Here is a 20,869-nt window from a genome sequence, read left to right as displayed (position 1 = left end):
AATGGTCAATACCATCCATTTCTTCTTCAGTTCTTCTTCAACACCGAAAAGGAAAAGAAGCAAACCGATGACTGAACTCGTACTCATCGTGCTTTGACTGAGATCACCTGAGCTTTTGACGAAGACCAATTAATGGCGATGAGCTCATGGAAGCAGAAGGAATTCGCATTCATTATAATTTACGCAATTTGTTTCTACATCTTCATCATCTATCGCTCTCTCAAACTTTCCCATGGTTTTCTCGCTTTCTCAATCACATTTTCAATTTTACTTAAATTTCCGTATAACCCTATTTTTTTGCTCTAAATTCACCATTTTTGTGATATTTGTGTTGCAGATCATTATCAACAGCTTCGGGGTCTCCGACCTGGATGGCTTGCCAATCGACTCAATGTAAGCAATTTTGAATTTCATCTTTTTTGCAATTTTGACTTGTGTTGTATATATGGGTTGATAATGAATTAAAATTAGGTTGGAATTTAGTAGAATTTGGATAAATGTACTTTTGTGATGTTGTTTGGAACTCATTCATTCGCATCCGAACTTTTGTGATGTTGTGTCGAACTCATTCATTCGCATTCGAACATTTGTGATGTTACTCGAGTTGATGATTAATTCATTTGCAAATGTGCGATTGGGTATTGCACTTATATCATATAAACAGTGGTGAATGATGCACATCCTGATAATCAATCCATACAGAGGCTAGGATCAAAATCTAACTTCAAATTTAAAGCTCTCGAAATCGAGGCTCGAAGTGTAGAATTCATATGCATTTTCCGAAATTATTAGGGTTGAAATAGGTGTGCGTTAGTGTTTTTGGGTTGTTATAAAATTGGAGAACTGCAAAGGAAACAAGAAAATGAAGAACTAGGGTTTAGTGAGAAATAGAAGGGGTAAGATATTTTCTTTTATGGAATCAAAACTATTTGGTATACTGTTGTTAAATGAATAATTTATACTTCGTATTAGACGTTTCCAAGACAACTTTTGCTTGTGCTATTAAGTTGGCGAATAAGGTGATTTTGTTTGCCTTACCTCTAATTTATACGGAGTATAAAACTGAAGAATAGCGAAGGAACAAGCAAATGAAGAACTAGGCCTTATAGGCAACAGAAGTGGCTGTAAAATCATTTCATTAAGAATCGAAACTGTTTAGAAATGAATAACTTTTATTAGATGTTTCCAGGACAGTCTCTGCTTCTGTTATGAAGTTATTGAATAAGGTTATTCTGCTTGCCCTGTTATATATTCCGTATGCTCTTGTTCAGGATGTTTCGGATGGCCAATGGAGAAACTTCCGTGGAAATATTCCAATTCTTTCTGCTGTTTTTGGAGCATTCACCGCTTTAGCCACAAGTTTGCGGAAATTCTATCATCTAAGAGCTAGTGGCATGTCTATTGTCTGGCTTTTGATTTCCTTGATCTACTTAATTTATCTGCACGGAGCTTGGTATGCCCCTTAGCTTCTGCATCTGAAACTTTAATTTTGTGATGATGTTGTAATTGTGTCTCGGTATCTCTTTCTTGCAGTATTCTTTTCATCCTATCAATAGCTTCACTGAATTTTCTTCTTGTCAAGGTATGCACCAAATCTTTTCTAACCTACTTTGCAAACTGGGAGTTCTTCGATGTCTACCTTTTAAATTTTGTTTGTGCTATTTCTCAGTATACTTGGGTTAATTAAGGGGGTGTGACCGTGTGAGTTCCTGTTCCCATGAGCATTTCTCAAGTAGTTCAGTAGTTTTGCTGGAGATTTAAAACTTATATGAAGGATTAGTAGATTATTGTCCAGTCATAGTGACATCTTTATCTGACCATAGACCTTTGAGGCTTTGAGTATTATTTGTTTTACCAAGGGATTTATGTAAGTGTCTCTACCAAGTAATGTTCTGGCTACTAGGGATTATTCTTTTACTGTTGACAAGCAGGAAATAGGGCTGTAAAATAGTGATAATTTCTGATAGCGTTCTTGTCCTTAATTCGTTTATTTTAATTTCTTCAATCTGAAATGATTTCATTTGGAGAATGTCCTGCTCGAGTGCTGTCTGCATATTTCCTGTTCTGTGTACTCTTGTCTCTATATTATAAACTAGATGTTATGTCTTTTCTTTTGGTACAGAAGCTTATATTTAATACAGGTTTTAGTCCAAACTCTCATCTTCTTTTTCTTTTTGTTTGTGCCAGATTTTTGCAAGGACAAAGTACTTCCCATATGTGCTGTGGACCTTCAATGTGTTTTTCCTAATTTTTAACCGTGTTTATGAAGGATATTCTTTCTCCATCTTGGGGTGAGTTCATCATGCTGGAACTAATCTGGCTTCTTTTCATATTCCTTGTTCAGGAACCATCGCACCTCTAGTTGGTTAATTACCTGTGTTTTTTCTCTCTGCGTGTAGGCATCAGTGGGCGTATTTGGACAGTTTTCGGGGCACATTCAGGTGGCATATCTGCTTTAACTTTGGTAGCGTCACTGCCCTGTCTTTTTCATGGTATTGAATACTTTATTCCACTTTGTTTGCATTTAGGATTCTTTTTCTGTATGTACTTTCCTTATACTGTAATGTCCTTATACTCTCAGAACTCGTGCGATGGATGTGCTGTTTAATATAACATGTCGGTACAACTGGAATATTGGACCCTCCAAGACGACCTGACCTGAAACATAACCCAAAAATAGCGTTTTGGTTGAGAATTTCAGCCTATTTAATAAATGGGTCGACATGAATAATTCAATCAATCATACTCCGATGGTTTAGGTTAGCATTTATATTTCCAACTCTTACTCAAAATATTCAAATAATATATTCGATTTTTTTACAGTCACCAATCGTAGTGAAATACATTGATAGGCAGGGGACTGTATTTTCTAGCATTTCTTGCTACGCAATGGGGAAGGGAGACAGGATTTCCGAGCACTTCCTAATAGTTAGCTTATGATAAATAATTAAGAGTTTTCTTTGTTTCTTCCTAATTACCTCCCGTGTTGCTTCTACTTTCAAAAGGAACATTCGTAGCATCCTCTGTGAGAATCTCTACTACCTAGTGGCGGATCTTGGACAGTTTTATGAGGGGGGCCGGTAGAAAAAAAATTAAGCAATATACTCTGTAATTATACAATTATACACAAATTTTAGGGAGACCGTAACTAAACGTACACTATAAAATTTTCCGGCCAGGGGCCAGGCCCACCCCAACACAATCTAAGATACGCCCCTGCGAGGACCATCTGTTAAAAGTAGTAGCCCCTTTCACCTAATGATCTTCAATTGCCTTCTAAACAAGCTTAGTATCTGTTTGCAAATCGGACACAACAACCACTGGATAGACAGTACTTCTTAGAATTTGCATTTTCTTGGATATATTTAGACCCATGCCACCGCTTCTTCTGGATTTCTTTTCGTCCTTTTCCATGCTCCATCACCACGGCTATATTCTCTCTTTCCTTCCTTACTGCTCTAGCTCAGGTTCTCTTATTTTGGCCTCTTCCTAGGTTCACTTTTAAAATTACCTTCTAGCCTTTATGCTAAGCCTTCCATGTGTCCATAGCTGAGATACATCTTGGTTTCCCATCTTCCTCTAGTAGCATAAGCCTCCCCGGATCTGCTTCAGCTCCTCTATTCAGAACACCTAATTCTTGTCGTTCAGTATCTCTCCCTTGGTCCTCCAGCCCACAACTCCAAAACTAAGTTAATAGCTTCAATTTTGGAATGTCCCACAACTAAGTTTACATCTTATTCAGTGAATCTTATCTCTAAAGTTATGCTGCAGTCTGCACAGTTGCTTTTTTCTCTACATTTTTACTTTCCTTAATTTCTGTGTTGAAAGTAGGTGTTAACTAATTTCAGATGGAGGTAGTAGTATAGTATTACTTTAGTGATATGATATAATACTGTTAGACAGCTTTCAGAAAGTACGTTTCTTTCCAGAGACTCTTTGAGCATGGTAAGAGTACTTCTTCAAGGAATTGCTTTAGTTAGACCAACTCTCATGACTTGACTTTGTCTTTTTGACCATTTGGGCCAAGGGCCTCTCATAGGGGAAGTTTAACCACAGCTGTGCTATCATGGTGTTGCGTTACCATGGTGTTTTACTGGAGTTGTGTGTGGTGTTAAAACTTAAAAGTATCTGAACACTGTCACAGACTCACAGGCTCATAGTTCTCTGTTATTCCAGTAGGAACACACACAAGAGGGGGGGGTGAATTGTAATTAGAACTTTGATAAAGTTTCTTGCGGAACTTAAGAAACAATCAAGGAACTGAGAATAGAGAAGACAATAACAACAATTGTGAAAACTTCTTGACACTAATCAAGAAGAGAATTCTTTTATTATAGTAATGCCTCGATTACAATAATCTCTCCAACACAAGTTCCTCTCAAACTTGTGTTCCTCACAGTAATCTACTCTGATTACAGCTCTTTCACTTCTCTCTCTCAGACTTAAACTCTAAGTCTCAACAAGATAACTCTATCCTTACTAATACCAAATACAATTCGTGTTTGGAAAACTCTAGATATTAATGATGCTTTGGTGTATATATGTCACTTAGGAACTTAGGATTAACTAGGACACAAACTGTTTTTAGAAAAATCTTTGACAATACGTTTTTAGGAAAGCAAGAACTCTTAGAAAGTTTGTGTGTTTTTTTCAGAAAACTTCTTGGCCTTATATAGAGTTTTGTCCTTAGGGTTTGTTCCCTTCAAAAACTCAACTGCCAACAACTGACACTTTGATTTTCACGTCCCTAGACTTGAGGAACAAGGGGAGACCACTTCCCACACAACTTCCTCAACTGCTGGACGTGTTTAAGACTATGTCAATCACTGAAAAATGTTTATTTATTTTGTCAAAATATTTAGGAGAAGTTTTAGGAAGATAAAAACTGTTTTTATTTAAGTAACAGAATGTGATGAAAATCTTATTTTTATTAAACAGGAAAAGATATTTTATTTAAAGTATTTTCCTTAAAACTGTGTTGCTTGATATTTTGACAAAAACACACGAGTAATCCAAGTTCCTCTAGTTCCTTATATACTACTTAACATATTAACATATTACATATAATCTAAGCAAGATAAACTACCTAGACATATATGTCTTTCCTTTGGTGAGGCATTCAACTCTGAAGCTTCACTTGTTCCAGCTCAGGAACATTAATGAGTTCCTCTTATGTTTAAATAGGAACTCGTGGCCATGAGTCTGTAATAGTTCTTGTGAATATTCGGAACTCTTGTTATGTAACTGTGTTGCTCCTCTTGTAACTTCAAACTGGAACAAATACAACTTCCAGCTCTGGAACTCCAGTGACTGTTCCAAGTGTACATCAGGAACTTCACCATCTGATTCAAGTTCCTATCCTAATAGAAACTTGGGCATTTACCTGTTCAAAGTCATTTAGCAACCATAATCAGGAAGTTTGCAATATGTGTGTGTCATCAACCAAAACTTAGGAACAACAATATTCCCCCTTTTTGGTGATGACAACACTTGCAAACTTTTTACAAAGAGAGTAAGTACAAACAGGAACTTATACAGACTATTGTGAAACAGAACATAAAAATTGAAAAACAAAAGAGAAAGATTAAAGAGAAGAAAGAAAGAAAGAAAAATAAACTTACAGAGAGATTCAGAGAGATTGATGCAGGAACTGGGATTGAGTGTGCCTTGGAAGTTTGCACCCTTGACTTCCCCCTGTTGACATCAACAAAAAGCATAGCACGAAATATAGCCATTCCAAACAAAGTGCCCCACGATCAACGTTTGGCAAGTTAAGCTAGCCTCAAAGTATTAAACCAACTCATACAATAAATTGAAAGCAAGCAGTAATGATCAAAACTAGAAAGCACAGATAGGTGTAACCAAGCAAGTCAAAATAAGATGGAACAAATACCCAAGTTTGAAAATTATACAAACCAAAAGCAAATTAAAAAGATTGTTCCATGGCAAAAGATAAAAGAAACATGGGATAGGGTGATTAGGCTTGGGATGGGGAACCAGAACCAGCAGTTTCTTCTATCACAGTCTCCTCAAAAGATTCCAGATTGTTGATCTTGGTGAGGATTGTGGCACGAGTTGCATTGGCTTGTTCTGAGTAGTGGTGAAGAGTGGTTTGGAGAGTCTTGACACTGGTAACCAATGCACCTATGTGGGCCTGCATTGAGCTAATCCTGTGATCTGTTCCCTCCTGCAGTTCCACCAGACGAGCAACTGTTGCCTTCAGCTCCAATATCTGATCATCCTTTGTGTTCCAGGCACCCCCATGATCGTGAACATGTTCCTGTTCAGATGGAACACGACGAGCTTTGGACTTTTTGGAGGATCTGGGTGTCCTTTTTCTTGGCCCAACAGTTTCAGGCAGTTCCTCTTGATTCAGTGGAACAGCATCTTCCTCTATGGGCATCTCCTTGACATCCCCTTCCTCATTTATTTCCATGAAGACAGGCCCTCTTTTCTTGTTCTCCTTCATTGCCACCCTCAAGCTCTTTCTTTTTCCTTGGGATCCTACACTCTTCCTGTTCCCTCGAGATAAAGGGACCTCTATTTGTTCGAGTTCCTCCTCCTCCTCCTCCACTTCTTCTTTAACTACAGTTCCTTCCTGATCTTCCTCATCTTGTTTCTCTTCCTTTCCAGCCCTAATGACTTTACCCTGAACCACTTTAAGATTTAATAGATGGAGCATTTCAAGTTGAAGGATTTGGGTGGATTTTAAGGGAATCACAAAGTATGGGCTAAGGTCAACTGAGAAGCTTTTGAAGATTTCTGTAAGAAGGGAGGAGTATGGAATTTTGAATTTGGGGATACAGGTGGATAAGTGTTTGATCATGATTGCAGGAAAGTTTATGGGAATTTTCCTTTCAAGACAATACATGAGACATGCATCAAACAGACTTGCTATGTTCCTTTTCTGAGTTCGAGGAACTACACCTCTCCACACAATATTAAACAGTAATTTTTGAAGAGGTGAAAAGCAGTTGTGTGAGGTGGAGGTGGATACTTTAGAATCTCCTCCAATGGAACCAACTATATCTTTCTCATCTACATTATCTATGGTCACTGTGATTTGACCTTTGAGCCACATATCAAAACCCCTATTGGGTGTACCAAACAGCTGTTCCAGATAAGAGGCATCAAATTCGATGCGAGTTCCATTCACTTTACTTGAACATACATTATCAACACATGCAAAGTTCTTGCAGAATTCTTTCATAGCTTCAGGAATTAAGGGGGATTTGGCATAGGTACTCAACAGACTTACCCATTTTTGTTGTTCAAGGATTTCCATCAACTCTTTAAATTTCGTGGCTTCACACCATGTTGAGTTGATTGCGAACCCCTCGACCAGGTTGTTTTCCTTTGCAGTGAGTTTCTTGGACCCTTTTGCTTCCCCCTGAGTTTGTGCATTCTCCTCTGTTTCCTCGATGTTTTCACCAGAAGCTTCCACTCGTCGTTTTTTGGATTTTCTTGTGGAGGATCTAGGGTTTGAGATTGGGGATTTCATTTCGATGTCAGTGTCGGTTTGTTCCCCCTGAGTGATTGCGAGCATTGGATTGTGGGATCGAAGAGGAATTGGCGATTGAATGGGTGAGGTATCCATGGGAACTGGAGATGAAGGGTTTCTCTTTCGTTTGAGGGAAGTGAGATCAGTGTTGTTGCTTGTGAGAACCATGGTGAAGGTTTTTATAGGTGAAAGGAGAGGTGATGTCAGTGGAGAAGGCGTGTGGGAGAGAGAGAAAGGGGGTTGCATGGATTGAATGTGGAAAGGGAAGAGTTTCTCCTATTTATTGCCAATGGAACCGTTCCAAACATTCTTTGAATATGGGTATTCGGTTTTGAATTTTAAAAAATAAATAAATAAAAATAAAAGGAAAATGTAGAAAAGAATTGTGTTTGACTTTGACTTGCTTAATTTCGTATCTCTGACTTAACTAGTTTGAAAGGAACTGCTTACCTTGCTCATTTGGAGTGTGAGTGAATTTGCCACGATGGTAAGCTTCAACTATGTTTGCACACAAGATTTTGTGTTTGTAATAGTCTATATGTACCATGATTTTTGCTTTTGCCTTAGAGGAACTTCAATTTAAAAATTACCTTAGCTTGATCATTCCGAGTTCCATTCTCATTTTCTCATGTTTCTCTCTGTTCAAGGGCTTAGTTAAAATATCAGCAATTTGGTGATCAGTTTGGCAAAAATCTAATTTGATCAAGCCTTTCTCAACATTATCTTTAAGGAAATGGTGTCTAATGTGGATGTGTTTGACCCGGGAATGATGAACCGGATCTTTTGAAATACAAATAGCACTAGTGTTATCACAATAGATAGGAACACAATCATAGATAATACCAAAATCTCTTAGCTGTTGTTTTATCCATAGAATTTGTGAGCAACAAGCTGCAGCAGCTACATACTCAGCTTCAGCTGTGGATAGAGCAACAGTGTTCTGTTTCTTGGAACCCCAAGAAACCATGCATGGACCTAGGAACTGTACCATACCTGATGTGCTTTTTCTATTCACTAAGTCACCTGCATAATCAGCATCCGCATATCCTCTTAGCTCGAAAGATCCACTTCTTGGATAGTATAGGCATAGGTCATCAGTTCCTTTGAGATATCTTAGTATTCTTTTCACCGCAGTTAGATGGGACTCCTTTGGATTTGATTGAAATCTTGCACATAGTCCTACACTAAAAGAAATGTCAGGTCTACTGGCTGTTAAATACAATAGTGATCCAATCATACCTCTGTATTTCGTTTGATTCACACTTTTCCCATTTGGATCAGTGTCTAATCTGGTAGCAGTTCCCATGGGAGTGTGATTTACTTTGGCTGATTCTAGCTCATATTTCTTTAGGAGTTCCTTCACATACTTTTGTTGGTGTATCATGATTCCTTCCTCGGTTTGCTTGATTTGTAAACCAAGGAAGAAATTGAGTTCCCCCATCATACTCATTTCAAATTCACTGCTCATCAAGCTTGCAAAATCCTTGCACAAATTTTCATTAGTTGCTCCAAATAATATATCATCAACATAAATTTGAACTACTAACAAGTCAGTTCCTCTAGATTTTAAGAATAAGGTTTTGTCTATTCTACCTCTTTTAAAATCATTTTGAAGGAGGAACTTTGATAATCTCTCGTACCAAGATCTAGGGGCTTGTTTTAGTCCATAGAGAGCCTTATCTAATTTGTAAATATGATTTGGAAATTCGGGATTTTCAAATCCAGGGGGCTGTTCCACATAAACATCTTCCTCTAAGAAACCGTTTAAGAAAGCACATTTAACATCCATTTGATAAAGTTTAAAGCCCATGAAAGCAGCAAAAGCAATTAAGATTCTAATGGCTTCTAATCTAGCAACAGGTGCAAATGTTTCTTCAAAGTCAATACCTTCCTGTTGGTTATAACCTTTGACCACTAACCTTGCTTTGTTCCTTATGATTGTTGCATGTTCATCTTTCTTGTTCCGGAACACCCATTTCAGCCCTATCACCTTCTGGTGCTTTGGTTTGGGTTCCAAGTGCCATACCTTGTTTCTTTTGAATTCATTTAATTCTTCTTGCATGGCTATGATCCAGTCAGCATCCTCCAGAGCCTCAGTGTGATTTCTTGGCTCAAATATGGAGAGGAACGCGTGGAATGCGCAAAAGTTCCTTAGTTGTGCCCTTGTCTGAGTTCCTTTTCTGATGTCACTCACAATGAGTTCCATTGGGTGGGACTTTTGATGCTTCCAAGGTTTAGGTTGAAATTGAGCTACTGGTGTTGTGGCATTTTCGTCAGTTCCTTCTATGACCTGAGTTTCCTGTTGGTCATTGTGGGGTTCCTCTGGTGTTGTTTCTGGATCTTCTTGGTTTTCTGCTTGTTCCTCTAGTACGGGAACTTCTTGATTTTGTTGAGCAGTTCCTCTGGCTGTGTGTTTGCTTGGTTGGAACTCCTCATCATTTTCTGCAGCACGAGATAAACCAATCTCGAAAAATTCTTGTTCCTGTACTATATCAGTTTTGTTAGATTCATCAAATATTATATGTACACTTTCCTCAACACACATAGATCTTTTGTTATAAACTCTATAAGCCTTGCTATTCAAGGCATATCCTAGGAACACTGCCTCATCGCTTCTTTCATCAAACTTCCCCAAGTTCCTTTTTCCATTGTTGTGGACAAAACATTTGCTACCAAAGGCTCTAAAGTAAGAGATGTTGGGTTTTATACCTTTTAGTAGCTCATAGGGGGTTTTGTTTAGGATTGCTCGAATCATAACTCTATTTATAATATGACAAGCAGTATTGACTGCTTCAGCCCAGAAGTTCCTAGGCAGGGAACTGGCTATTAACATGGTTCTTGCCATGTCCTCTAAGGTTCTATTTTTCCTCTCAACAACTCCATTTTGTTGTGGAGTTCTGGGAGCTGAGAAATTGTGGTCCATACCTTGTTCCTTGCAGTATTCATCGAATTTGTAATTTTCAAATTCTGTTCCATGATCTGATCTTATATGGATCAGTTGATGACCTGTGGTTTTCTGAATTTTCTTTGAAAATGTAACAAACTCATCAAACGTTTCATCCTTGCTTGTTAGAAATATGACCCAAGTAAAGCGAGAGTAATCATCAACAATAACTAATACATATTTTTTCCCACTTCTGCTTTGAATTCTCATTGGTCCACATAAGTCCATATGGATGAGTTCCAATGGTTTTGTGGTGCTTACCAATTTCTTAGATTTAAAGGAACTTCGGACATGCTTGCCTTTTGCACATGCATCACACACTTTATCAGTTAGGAACTTGATTGAGGGGAGTCCTCGAACCAGTTCCTTTGATCTTAGTTTGTCAAGCAGAGAGAAACTAGCATGTCCAAACCTCCTGTGCCATAGTAGGGAATTTTCTTCAAGGGCACTGAGGCAGGTTAGATTGTTCCTGGGAACTGTATTGAGATCCACAGAATATGTGTTCCCTTTACGAGTTCCTTCCAAAATAACCTTCCCAGTGTTATTGTTTATGATTTGACAGTTTTCAGAAGTAAAACTTACAGAGTTTCCTTTGTCACAGAATTGAGAGATGCTTAGTAGACTGTGCATCAAACCCTCGACTAAAAATACATTTTCAATGGCGTAGGAACTTGACCTTCCAACTTTTCCAATTCCAACAATTTCTCCTTTCATGTTGTCTCCAAAGGTCACAGTTCCTCCATTGTAGGCTTCTAGTGAGAGGAATTTAGATTTGTCTCCTGTCATGTGTTTGGAACACCCGCTGTCGAGATACCACGAGCTGTTCCCCTTCACTAGAATCTGTAAAGAGATCAAAGGTTAGTTACAGGAACTCGGGTTTCCTCGAGTTCCTTTTCAACTATAACTTCAGACTTCTTGACCCATTTTTGCTTTACATAATTTATGTTTCTTTGATCCTGTTCCTTCATCTTGGAACACTCAGTACTTATATGACTTCCACTTCCACATGAGAAACAGACTTTTACACTAGGAAGATCCACATACTTTTTCTTATGACTAGTTTTATGGTTAAAGCCCAATCCTTCTGTTTTCTTAGATTGAGCATTCTCAATCCATTTGGGAGGAACTTTAGGTGGTTGTCTCTGTGCCCTGGCCATGGATAGTTCCCTTTCCAGTTTCTCTTTTTGTTCCTTTGTGGTGATCAGATCTTTGTTTAAATTTTCTAAGTCGATGTTAAAAACTCCCATGTTGATCTCCAAGGATTTTGTAGGATCTAAACTTAGATTAAACATCTTATATTGACTGAGTTGAACTTGTAGAAGGATGTTTTCATTTCTAATTTTTTCGAATGACTCATTAATAGAGGTATTTCTATCTAGTAATTCAAAGAACCTGCCTTGGACATCAGATCTAATATTGTTCAGATAATTTATGTGGTCTTTACTGAGTTCCAAGGCTCTATCACTTTGTGCTTTTAATATACTTAGCTTTTTGTAATCATCTAGAGTTTCTAGCAACAGTTCAATTAGTTTTGACTTTGAGAGACACTGAAGAGTGGAGGAACTTACTTCTTCTGATGGAACTTGATCAGTTCCTTCTGTTCTAGCCATAAGGCAGAGATTTGCAGTTTCTTCATTTGGTTGTTCCTCATCGTCTTCTGAGTCTGTTGCTTCGCCCCATGCAGCTATCATGGCCTTCTTGAAGTTTGGTCTGTTGAAGGTAGACTTGTTAAAGCGATCTTTGACCTGTTCCTTCCCTTTTCCTCTGGTCTTGTCGTTCTCCCACAGAGGGCATTCACGAATTTGATGATCAGTTTCTCCACATTTGAAGCAACCTTGCTCAGTTTTGGAACTAGTGATTTTCTTGGCAAAGTTCCTTCCTTTCTGGTTTCCTGGTTTGAAGTTCCTATAGAGCTTTCTCATTCTTCTGACCAGCATGGCAGCCTCCTCTTCATCTGGTTCAGTTTCATCGAGTTCCTCAGCCTTTAGAGCAAGTCCTCGACTTCTTGAGCTCTCAGGAACAGCAGCTCCAAGATGCAATTCGTGTGTCATCAAGGAACCAGCAAGTTGTTCAATGTTGAACTTGGTAAAGTCCTTGGTCTCAAACAGTGCAGTGACCTTTGTTCTCCAACGATCATCTTGTGGCATGCTTCTTAGTATTTTTCTTACCTGTTCATCTGTGGGAATGATTCTACCAAGAGAAACTAATTCATTGGTTATGTTAGTAAATCTAGTGAACATTTCTTGAATAGTTTCTTTTGGAAGCATTTCAAATCTTTCATATTTAGACATCAAAAGGTCAATTTTGGAACGCTTAACTTCATTAGTTCCTTCGTGGGTTACTTGAAGTAGTTCCCAAATCTGTTTTGCGTTCTTGCACCCCATGACTCTGTTGTGTTCATGAGGTCCAAGCCCACAATGCAAGATTTTGACAGCCATGGCATTCATCTCATATTTATCAAAGTTTTCTTTAGAAAATTCAGACATTGGTTTAGGAACTACCTCGTTTTCAGCATTGGTCTTTGTTACCTCGAAGTCTCCAACTTCAATTACACGCCAAACTTGGTAATTTTCAGCTTTGATGAATATCTCCATTCTATTCTTCCAGTATGAGTAGAACTTGCCATTGAACATAGGTGGCCTTTGTGTCGAGTAACCTTCTTCCAGTTTCTCTTGTGAGTTCATACTTTCAGGAACTTGACTCAAACAGGGTTTCCTGTGTTTTAGTGAGTACTGGCTCTGATACCAACTGTTATTCCAGTAGGAACACACACAAGAGGGGGGGGGGGTGAATTGTAATTAGAACTTTGATAAAGTTTCTTGCGGAACTTAAGAAACAATCAAGGAACTGAGAATAGAGAAGACAATAACAACAATTGTGAAAACTTCTTGACACTAATCAAGAAGAGAATTCTTTTATTATAGTAATGCCTCGATTACAATAATCTCTCCAACACAAGTTCCTCTCAAACTTGTGTTCCTCACAGTAATCTACTCTGATTACAGCTCTTTCACTTCTCTCTCTCAGACTTAAACTCTAAGTCTCAACAAGATAACTCTATCCTTACTAATACCAAATACAATTCGTGTTTGGAAAACTCTAGATATTAATGATGCTTTGGTGTATATATGTCACTTAGGAACTTAGGATTAACTAGGACACAAACTGTTTTTAGAAAAATCTTTGACAATACGTTTTTAGGAAAGCAAGAACTCTTAGAAAGTTTGTGTGTTTTTTTCAGAAAACTTCTTGGCCTTATATAGAGTTTTGTCCTTAGGGTTTGTTCCCTTCAAAAACTCAACTGCCAACAACTGACACTTTGATTTTCACGTCCCTAGACTTGAGGAACAAGGGGAGACCACTTCCCACACAACTTCCTCAACTGCTGGACGTGTTTAAGACTATGTCAATCACTGAAAAATGTTTATTTATTTTGTCAAAATATTTAGGAGAAGTTTTAGGAAGATAAAAACTGTTTTTATTTAAGTAACAGAATGTGATGAAAATCTTATTTTTATTAAACAGGAAAAGATATTTTATTTAAAGTATTTTCCTTAAAACTGTGTTGCTTGATATTTTGACAAAAACACACGAGTAATCCAAGTTCCTCTAGTTCCTTATATACTACTTAACATATTAACATATTACATATAATCTAAGCAAGATAAACTACCTAGACATATATGTCTTTCCTTTGGTGAGGCATTCAACTCTGAAGCTTCACTTGTTCCAGCTCAGGAACATTAATGAGTTCCTCTTATGTTTAAATAGGAACTCGTGGCCATGAGTCTGTAATAGTTCTTGTGAATATTCGGAACTCTTGTTATGTAACTGTGTTGCTCCTCTTGTAACTTCAAACTGGAACAAATACAACTTCCAGCTCTGGAACTCCAGTGACTGTTCCAAGTGTACATCAGGAACTTCACCATCTGATTCAAGTTCCTATCCTAATAGAAACTTGGGCATTTACCTGTTCAAAGTCATTTAGCAACCATAATCAGGAAGTTTGCAATATGTGTGTGTCATCAACCAAAACTTAGGAACAACATTCTCTGTTACTTATCTTGCCTCTTTGGCTGACGTGTTATTATAATGCTGCACTAGTGATATATTTACATCTATCTTTCGCGAGCCCTCCTTTCATTTCTAAATCTGTTTATTTGCAGTTACCCTACGCATGATAAGTTTTGGATATGATTACCATTGGGCACAGAAAGATTCTCGCTTTGATCAGGAGGTAGTTGTATATCTGTTACTCTTATTCTATAAAATCCTTCGTCTCCCTGCACTTTGTGTTTTTGGTCCTGCAGTGGTCTTCCTACAGTCTCACCCAATATTAGAATGGCTTGCTTTGATTTTTGAGCATCATAATGAGCCTAAGCCTTTATTTATTTATTTAATTTTTTTTTTCTGTGCTATCATCATTATTTTTTTGCTAAAACTAGCTGACTGCATTTATTTAATACTACATCCGTTTCAAAATGATCTTTACAGTTACTATTTGCACAAATATTAAGAAAAAAGGGAGAGTATGTAAAAAGATGGGTGAATATAATAAAATATGGATAAAGTAAGAGAGATGTAAATAAATGTGTGTGGGTGTAAGAAAGAAATGAATAAAGTAAGGAGAAAGTTGGTGGAAATTGTAAATGTCGTGGGGGTAATAGGGGTAAAGTAGTAAAATTTTATGTCAAAAAATAGTATAAAGTACAGTGTAAATAACATTATGGAACAGACTAAGTTGGAAAGTGTAAAGATCATTTTGAAATGGAGGTAGTACCGGTTATTAATGTAGTGGAAAGCCCAACTAGTTGAAGATTTAAAGTTTTTAACCCACTGTCAAGGATTTAAACTGGATAGTGGGTTCTGCTTGGCTCAACGAACTACATACAAGCTAGCTTATAGGGCTTTTGGGAAAAAAAGAGCAAAATCCACCAAGAAAAGATAGCTTGAATAGCTTTTAGGTGATAATCTAGCTTTTCTTTGTGAGTTTCCATCAATGTCTATTCTCCAAGATGTTTTCCCCTTGTAATATTTGTACAATAACTATGTTTGGAGGTTTGCAGTTTGACTCCTGAAATTGTAGATGGTTTATTTCTCCCCAAATATGTCCGTGCTGCAAAGTCGAATCTTTACAACCACAAAATATTATAGAGGGTAATCAGGTTATATTATTTAGAAATTACTAGTCTGCAAGTAAAAAACCAAGTGACTGCATTTAATAATAATCTGTGACAAATATGACGCAAAAAGTCACTCATCTTCTTATTAAATTAATGAATATATATATTACAATTCCTAACTATTTTCAACCTAACTATTCTTAGATATATTAAGATAATACTACTAATAATATGGTAATCCTAATTTTAAGATAATATACTACTATTATGTTAATCCTAATATTAGGATACTAATATTATGGCAATCCTAATATTAACATAATATTAATATTCCTAATATAGCTTAACATCCCCCCTCAAGGTGGAGCATGTAGATCTCGAATGCCCATCTTGTCAAGAAAAAATTCAAATTGCGCTTTTCCTAACGCCTTTGTAAAAATATCTGCTAATTGCACCTTCGTTGACACATACGAAGGACAAATAACACTTTCCTTGATTGCATCTCGTATGAAATGACAATCTGCCTCAATATGTTTAGTCATTTCATGAAAAACTGGATTATGTGCAATGTGAAGTGCTGACTGACTATCACAAAACATACGCATACCTTGCTTGTGCTCCACGCCCAAATCTCTAAGTAGTTGCTTTAACCACTTTAACTCACATGTCAATGCTGCCATCGAACGATACTCTGCTTCTGTTGATGAGCGCGATACTGTATATTGTTTCTTAGTCTTCCAGGAAATCGGAGAAAGACCGAGTAATACAAACCATCCAGTTAATGAGCGACGAGTCAAAGGACAACTAGCCCAATCCGAGTCACACCATCCCTCTAGTCGCAAAGCACTATCAGAACGTAAAAGAATGCCTTGACCAGGGCACTTCTTTAAGTATCGCACTACTCTTAATGCTGCCTCCCAATGTTTTTCCTTTGGTGCCTGCATAAACTGCGATAAAATGTGCACAGAATATGCCAAATCTGGCCTAGTCACGGCCAAGTAAATTAGACGGCCTACGAGACGTCTGTATTTCTCTACATCTTCCAGTTCATTTCCTTCTGCAAGTGCTAGCTTATGATTTTGTTCTATTGGAAAATCTGAGGGTTTTGCACCTAGTAGACCTGTTTCTGAAATAATATCTAGCGCATATTTTCGCTGACAGACATAAAATCCACTCTTGCTACGTGCAACCTCCAATCCTAAAAAATATTTAAGATGACCCAGATCCTTCATTTTAAAGCATTAACTCAAATACGCTTTAAAACTATTTAATGCAAATACATTGTTTCCGGCAATAATCATGTCATCAACATATACTAGAACGCTCAACTGTAACTCTCCTTTCGAAAGGGTGAATAGCGAGTAATCTGAATATGACTGTTTAAACCCATACTTCTTCAAAGCAATGGACAACTTTTCAAACCAACACCGGGGTGCCTGTTTCAATCCATACAAAGATTTTTTCATTCTGCAAACCATGTCAGTATTATCTTTATGAAACCCAGGTGAAATTTTCATATAGATTTCCTCCTCTAAATCACCATGTAAGAAAGCATTATGTACATCCATTTGATGCACTTCCAAGTTTTTCACTGCTGCAACAGCCAAGAAAGTTCGCACTGTTGACATTTTAGCAACTGGAGCAAAAGTTTCATTATAATCTGTACCTTCTATCTGATGATTGCCTAAGCACACCAATCGTGCCTTGTTCCGGATCAAATTTCCATCCTCATCTCTTTTCTCCGTATACACCCACTTGCTCCCTAGTGCTTTCTTTCCTGGAGGTAATTTTTCTAGGACCCATGTCCCCTGCCCTTCAAGTGCGTCTATTTCTGCACCCATAGCCTCTCTCCACGCTTTGTGTTTCATTGCCTCTTTAAAAGATTTTGGGGCTTTTCCCTCTGTAATAGCTGCAATAAAATTTCTATGTTTCGCAGAAAATCTTTCATAATTAACAAAATATGTTATAGGATAGGGAGTACCTGAGGAGGATGATGTCAAGGATGAACTTTCCGATGGAACTTTATTTTTCCGTATAGTATGCATCACACAATCTCGAATTTTGAAGGAAGGGTATTTTTGTCTCTTCCCTCGCCCCAACTCCCCCTCACTTCCCGAGCCTACCGTCATACTGCCAGACATAATATTTCCTGCACTATTGCTGCTCATTTGCCCAATAGCTGTTGTCTGGTTCGAAGCAGGTGTTTTGATCTGCGCCTCTTGCTGCACTTCGGCATGCGCTTCATGCGACACCTCGTCTAACTCCTCCTGCAATACTTCTCCATCACTCGCATCTACTGGCACACTTGATGCCCCTGTGTTTCGTGCATTATTGCTTATTCCTACTGCCTCACTACTACTAGGCCTTAGAGGTTGCCTGACATTGCGACTATTAACACATTCCGCCTCATCATCACTCCCATAAACTACCACATGTTCCTCATTAGCAAATACTCCGACAACATCATCTGCCATACCCTCAGTATAAGGGAAAACCTTCTCATGAAACTTAACATCACGCGACACAAAGAATTCTCGTGTTTCTAAATCAAACAATTGCCACCCTTTCTTGCCAAACGGATATCCAATAAGAATACATTTTCTACCCCGAGAATCAAATTTGTCCCCTTTACTCCGTTGATTATATGCATAACAAAGACATCCAAAAACACGAATCAACTCATACGACGGAATTTTACCAAACAACATTTCATATGGTGTTTTATTATTGAGCAAAGGAGTTGGCGTTCTATTTATCAAATAACATGCCGCTGAAATACATTCCCCCCAAAATTTCTTTGGTAACTTAGCCTGAAAACGTAATGCCCGTGCCACATTTAATAAATGTTGGTGTTTCCGCTTTACCCTACCATTCTGTTGGGGAGTCCCAACACATGATGATTCAAACCAAATTCCATTTTTTAAAAAATAACCTTGCAGGCAATTAAATTCAGTACCATTATCACTTCGTATCACCTTAATATCTTGATTAAATTGACGTTTAGTCATTGCAACAAAATTCATAAACACATCTTCAACCTCAGTTTTATTACGAAGCAAATAAATCCATACTCCTCTAGATAAATCATCTACAATAGTTAAAAAATATCGAGCACCACAAGACGAATGTGTCTTATAGGGCCCCCACAAATCTAAATGTATCAATTCAAACATTTCACCAGCTTTATTTTCACTAACAGGAAAAGGACTCCTAGTATGCTTAGCACGAGGACAAACATCGCATACATTATTATTTCTCCTAACAGCATTACTCACAGGAGGAAGAAGCTTCACAATTCTTTCCGATGGATGCCCCATTCGTTGATGCCACAGTTCGACCACACATTCTGTCTCAACCGCACACACCTTGACCAACGGAGTTCCACGGAAAAAATAAAGTCCATCTGTTCGTTCACCCAGGCCAATCATCTTCCTCGTGAACCGGTCCTGTATAACACATATCTTGTTAGTAAATTGAATCACACAATTTGATTCATCACTCAATTGCGTCACAGAAATTAAATTGCAATTTAAAGTAGGTACAAATAACACATTATCAAGTATTAATCCTCCATTCAATTCCACCGAACCAATTTGATTCGAGTTAGTGAATTGTCCATCTGGGAGGCCTACAGGGCAATTTTGGATCGTCCGCACATTCATCAATATTGAGAGGTCGTTTGTAACATGATTTGATGCTCCCGTATCAACGATCCATAATAAATTATTATCGCATATACCTTGCAATTTCGTATTGGTTTTTGATGTCAACAGGTCAATAATTTGCTGGACTTGAGTGGAGGATACTCCTGCTAGCCCATCAGTCATCCCAGAAGCATTCAAAGAAGTTTGATGTGCCTGGCTTGTTAGTTTGTTAGCTCGCACACCACCTACTACCCCTTGATTACTTGGCCCTGTGACACCATTGCCTCCTACGCGACCTCGGCCCCCACGACCCCCTCTACTATTATTGTTACGGCCAGAGCCTCGTCCTCCTTTCCTCCTATCATCCCACCATTCAGGAAAGCCAACTAGCTGGTAGCACGTCTCATCCTCATGGCCTTCCCTATTGCAATGGTTACAAAATCTAGTGGCATGATCTCGATAACCCGACTTACCTCGTACCTCAGTCTTGAAAGCCATAATGTTACCCTCACGTTGATGGCCTTTCTTTATTCGTAAATCCTCAGTATTAGTCACTGATTGGTATGCTTCATCTATCGAAGGTAGAGGCGTCTGTCCTAGTAATTGGGCTCGGATGGCTTCGTAAGGTTTGTCAAGCCCAATCAAAAAATAATGTAGATGATCCTCTTCTCTAATCTCCGCTACCTACGCTGCAATACCACACGTGCAACCTCCACAATCACACTTAGGTACCCTTGCATAATTCACAAGTTCCTTCATGATAATTGACAGCCTGCCATAATACTCAGCTACTGTCTCATTACCTCCCTGCTTGCATTCACCGAGGCTTGTTTTTAATTTGCAGACACGTGTGCCGCTGACCACACAGAAGCGCTTCTTCAGGTGAAGCCACAAAGTTCCGGCATTATCATAATCTCCTACAGTTGATCTCAACGATTCCTACAACGTGTGTGTGATCCATGATACCAACATAGATTGGACAGCAATCCAATCTGCAAGTCTGTCCGGGTCTGTTGTTGGTTCTTTGATTGTTCCATCAATGAAGCCAAATTTTCTCTTCGAAATCAAAGCTCTACGAACCGATGTAGACCACTCATCGTAGTTCTTGGAGCCTCTAAGTTTAATTGGTGTAATTATATTTCCTGGACCATCAGATGATCCTAGATAGTATTCCTTTGCGAGTTCATCCTTCGGTGGCGGAGTTTCCTCATCATCCTTCGCCATTACACGACCTCAAAACTCACCGTATTTCTCTCCTCAAATTTGCGGAGGGAAAAAAAAAAAAATCTTACCTTGCTCTTGATACCATGACAAATATGACGCAAAAAGCCACTCCTCTTTTTATTAAATTAATGAATATATATATATATTACAATTCCTAACTATTTTCAACCTAACTATTCTTAGATATATTAAGATAATACTACTAATAATATGGTAATCCTAATTTTAAGATAATATACTACTATTATGTTAATCCTAATATTAGGATACTAATATTATGGCAATCCTACTATTAACATAATATCAATATTCCTAATATAGCTTAACAATCTGCCATTATGTTGACTGTATGCAACATTCCTAAGTCGGAGACAGAATGAATAGAGTATGGCCGTTAATTATATGTGGGTATGCGATCCTAAACAAAATTGGA

At 38.0% G+C, this 20,869-nt stretch overlaps 1 protein-coding gene across 2 annotated transcripts in view; it reads left to right on the top strand.

The window, feature by feature from the left end:
* LOC110802529 (membrane-bound O-acyltransferase gup1) overlaps positions 1 to 20,869 on the top strand; it is a 28,654-nt gene continuing 7,785 nt past the window's right edge. Inside the window, exons 1-7 of one of the 2 annotated variants that reach the window (XM_056831170.1) lie at positions 1 to 235; positions 338 to 393; positions 1,272 to 1,453; positions 1,534 to 1,582; positions 2,188 to 2,291; positions 2,400 to 2,464; positions 14,612 to 14,685. In XM_056831170.1, coding sequence (XP_056687148.1) covers positions 133 to 235; positions 338 to 393; positions 1,272 to 1,453; positions 1,534 to 1,582; positions 2,188 to 2,291; positions 2,400 to 2,464; positions 14,612 to 14,685 — 633 coding nt within the window. In that variant the 5' untranslated portion in view covers positions 1 to 132. The remainder of the gene's footprint in view (positions 236 to 337; positions 394 to 1,271; positions 1,454 to 1,533; positions 1,583 to 2,187; positions 2,292 to 2,399; positions 2,465 to 14,611; positions 14,686 to 20,869) is intronic. The other variant, XM_056831171.1, reaches the window with a different exon arrangement.

The sequence above is a fragment of the Spinacia oleracea genome, chromosome 6 (assembly GCF_020520425.1).
Source record: "Spinacia oleracea cultivar Varoflay chromosome 6, BTI_SOV_V1, whole genome shotgun sequence".
NCBI classification, from domain to species: domain Eukaryota; kingdom Viridiplantae; phylum Streptophyta; class Magnoliopsida; order Caryophyllales; family Amaranthaceae; genus Spinacia; species Spinacia oleracea.
Note: the sequence above shows the minus strand (reverse complement) of the source record. Positions and strands in the feature narration are given on the sequence as shown.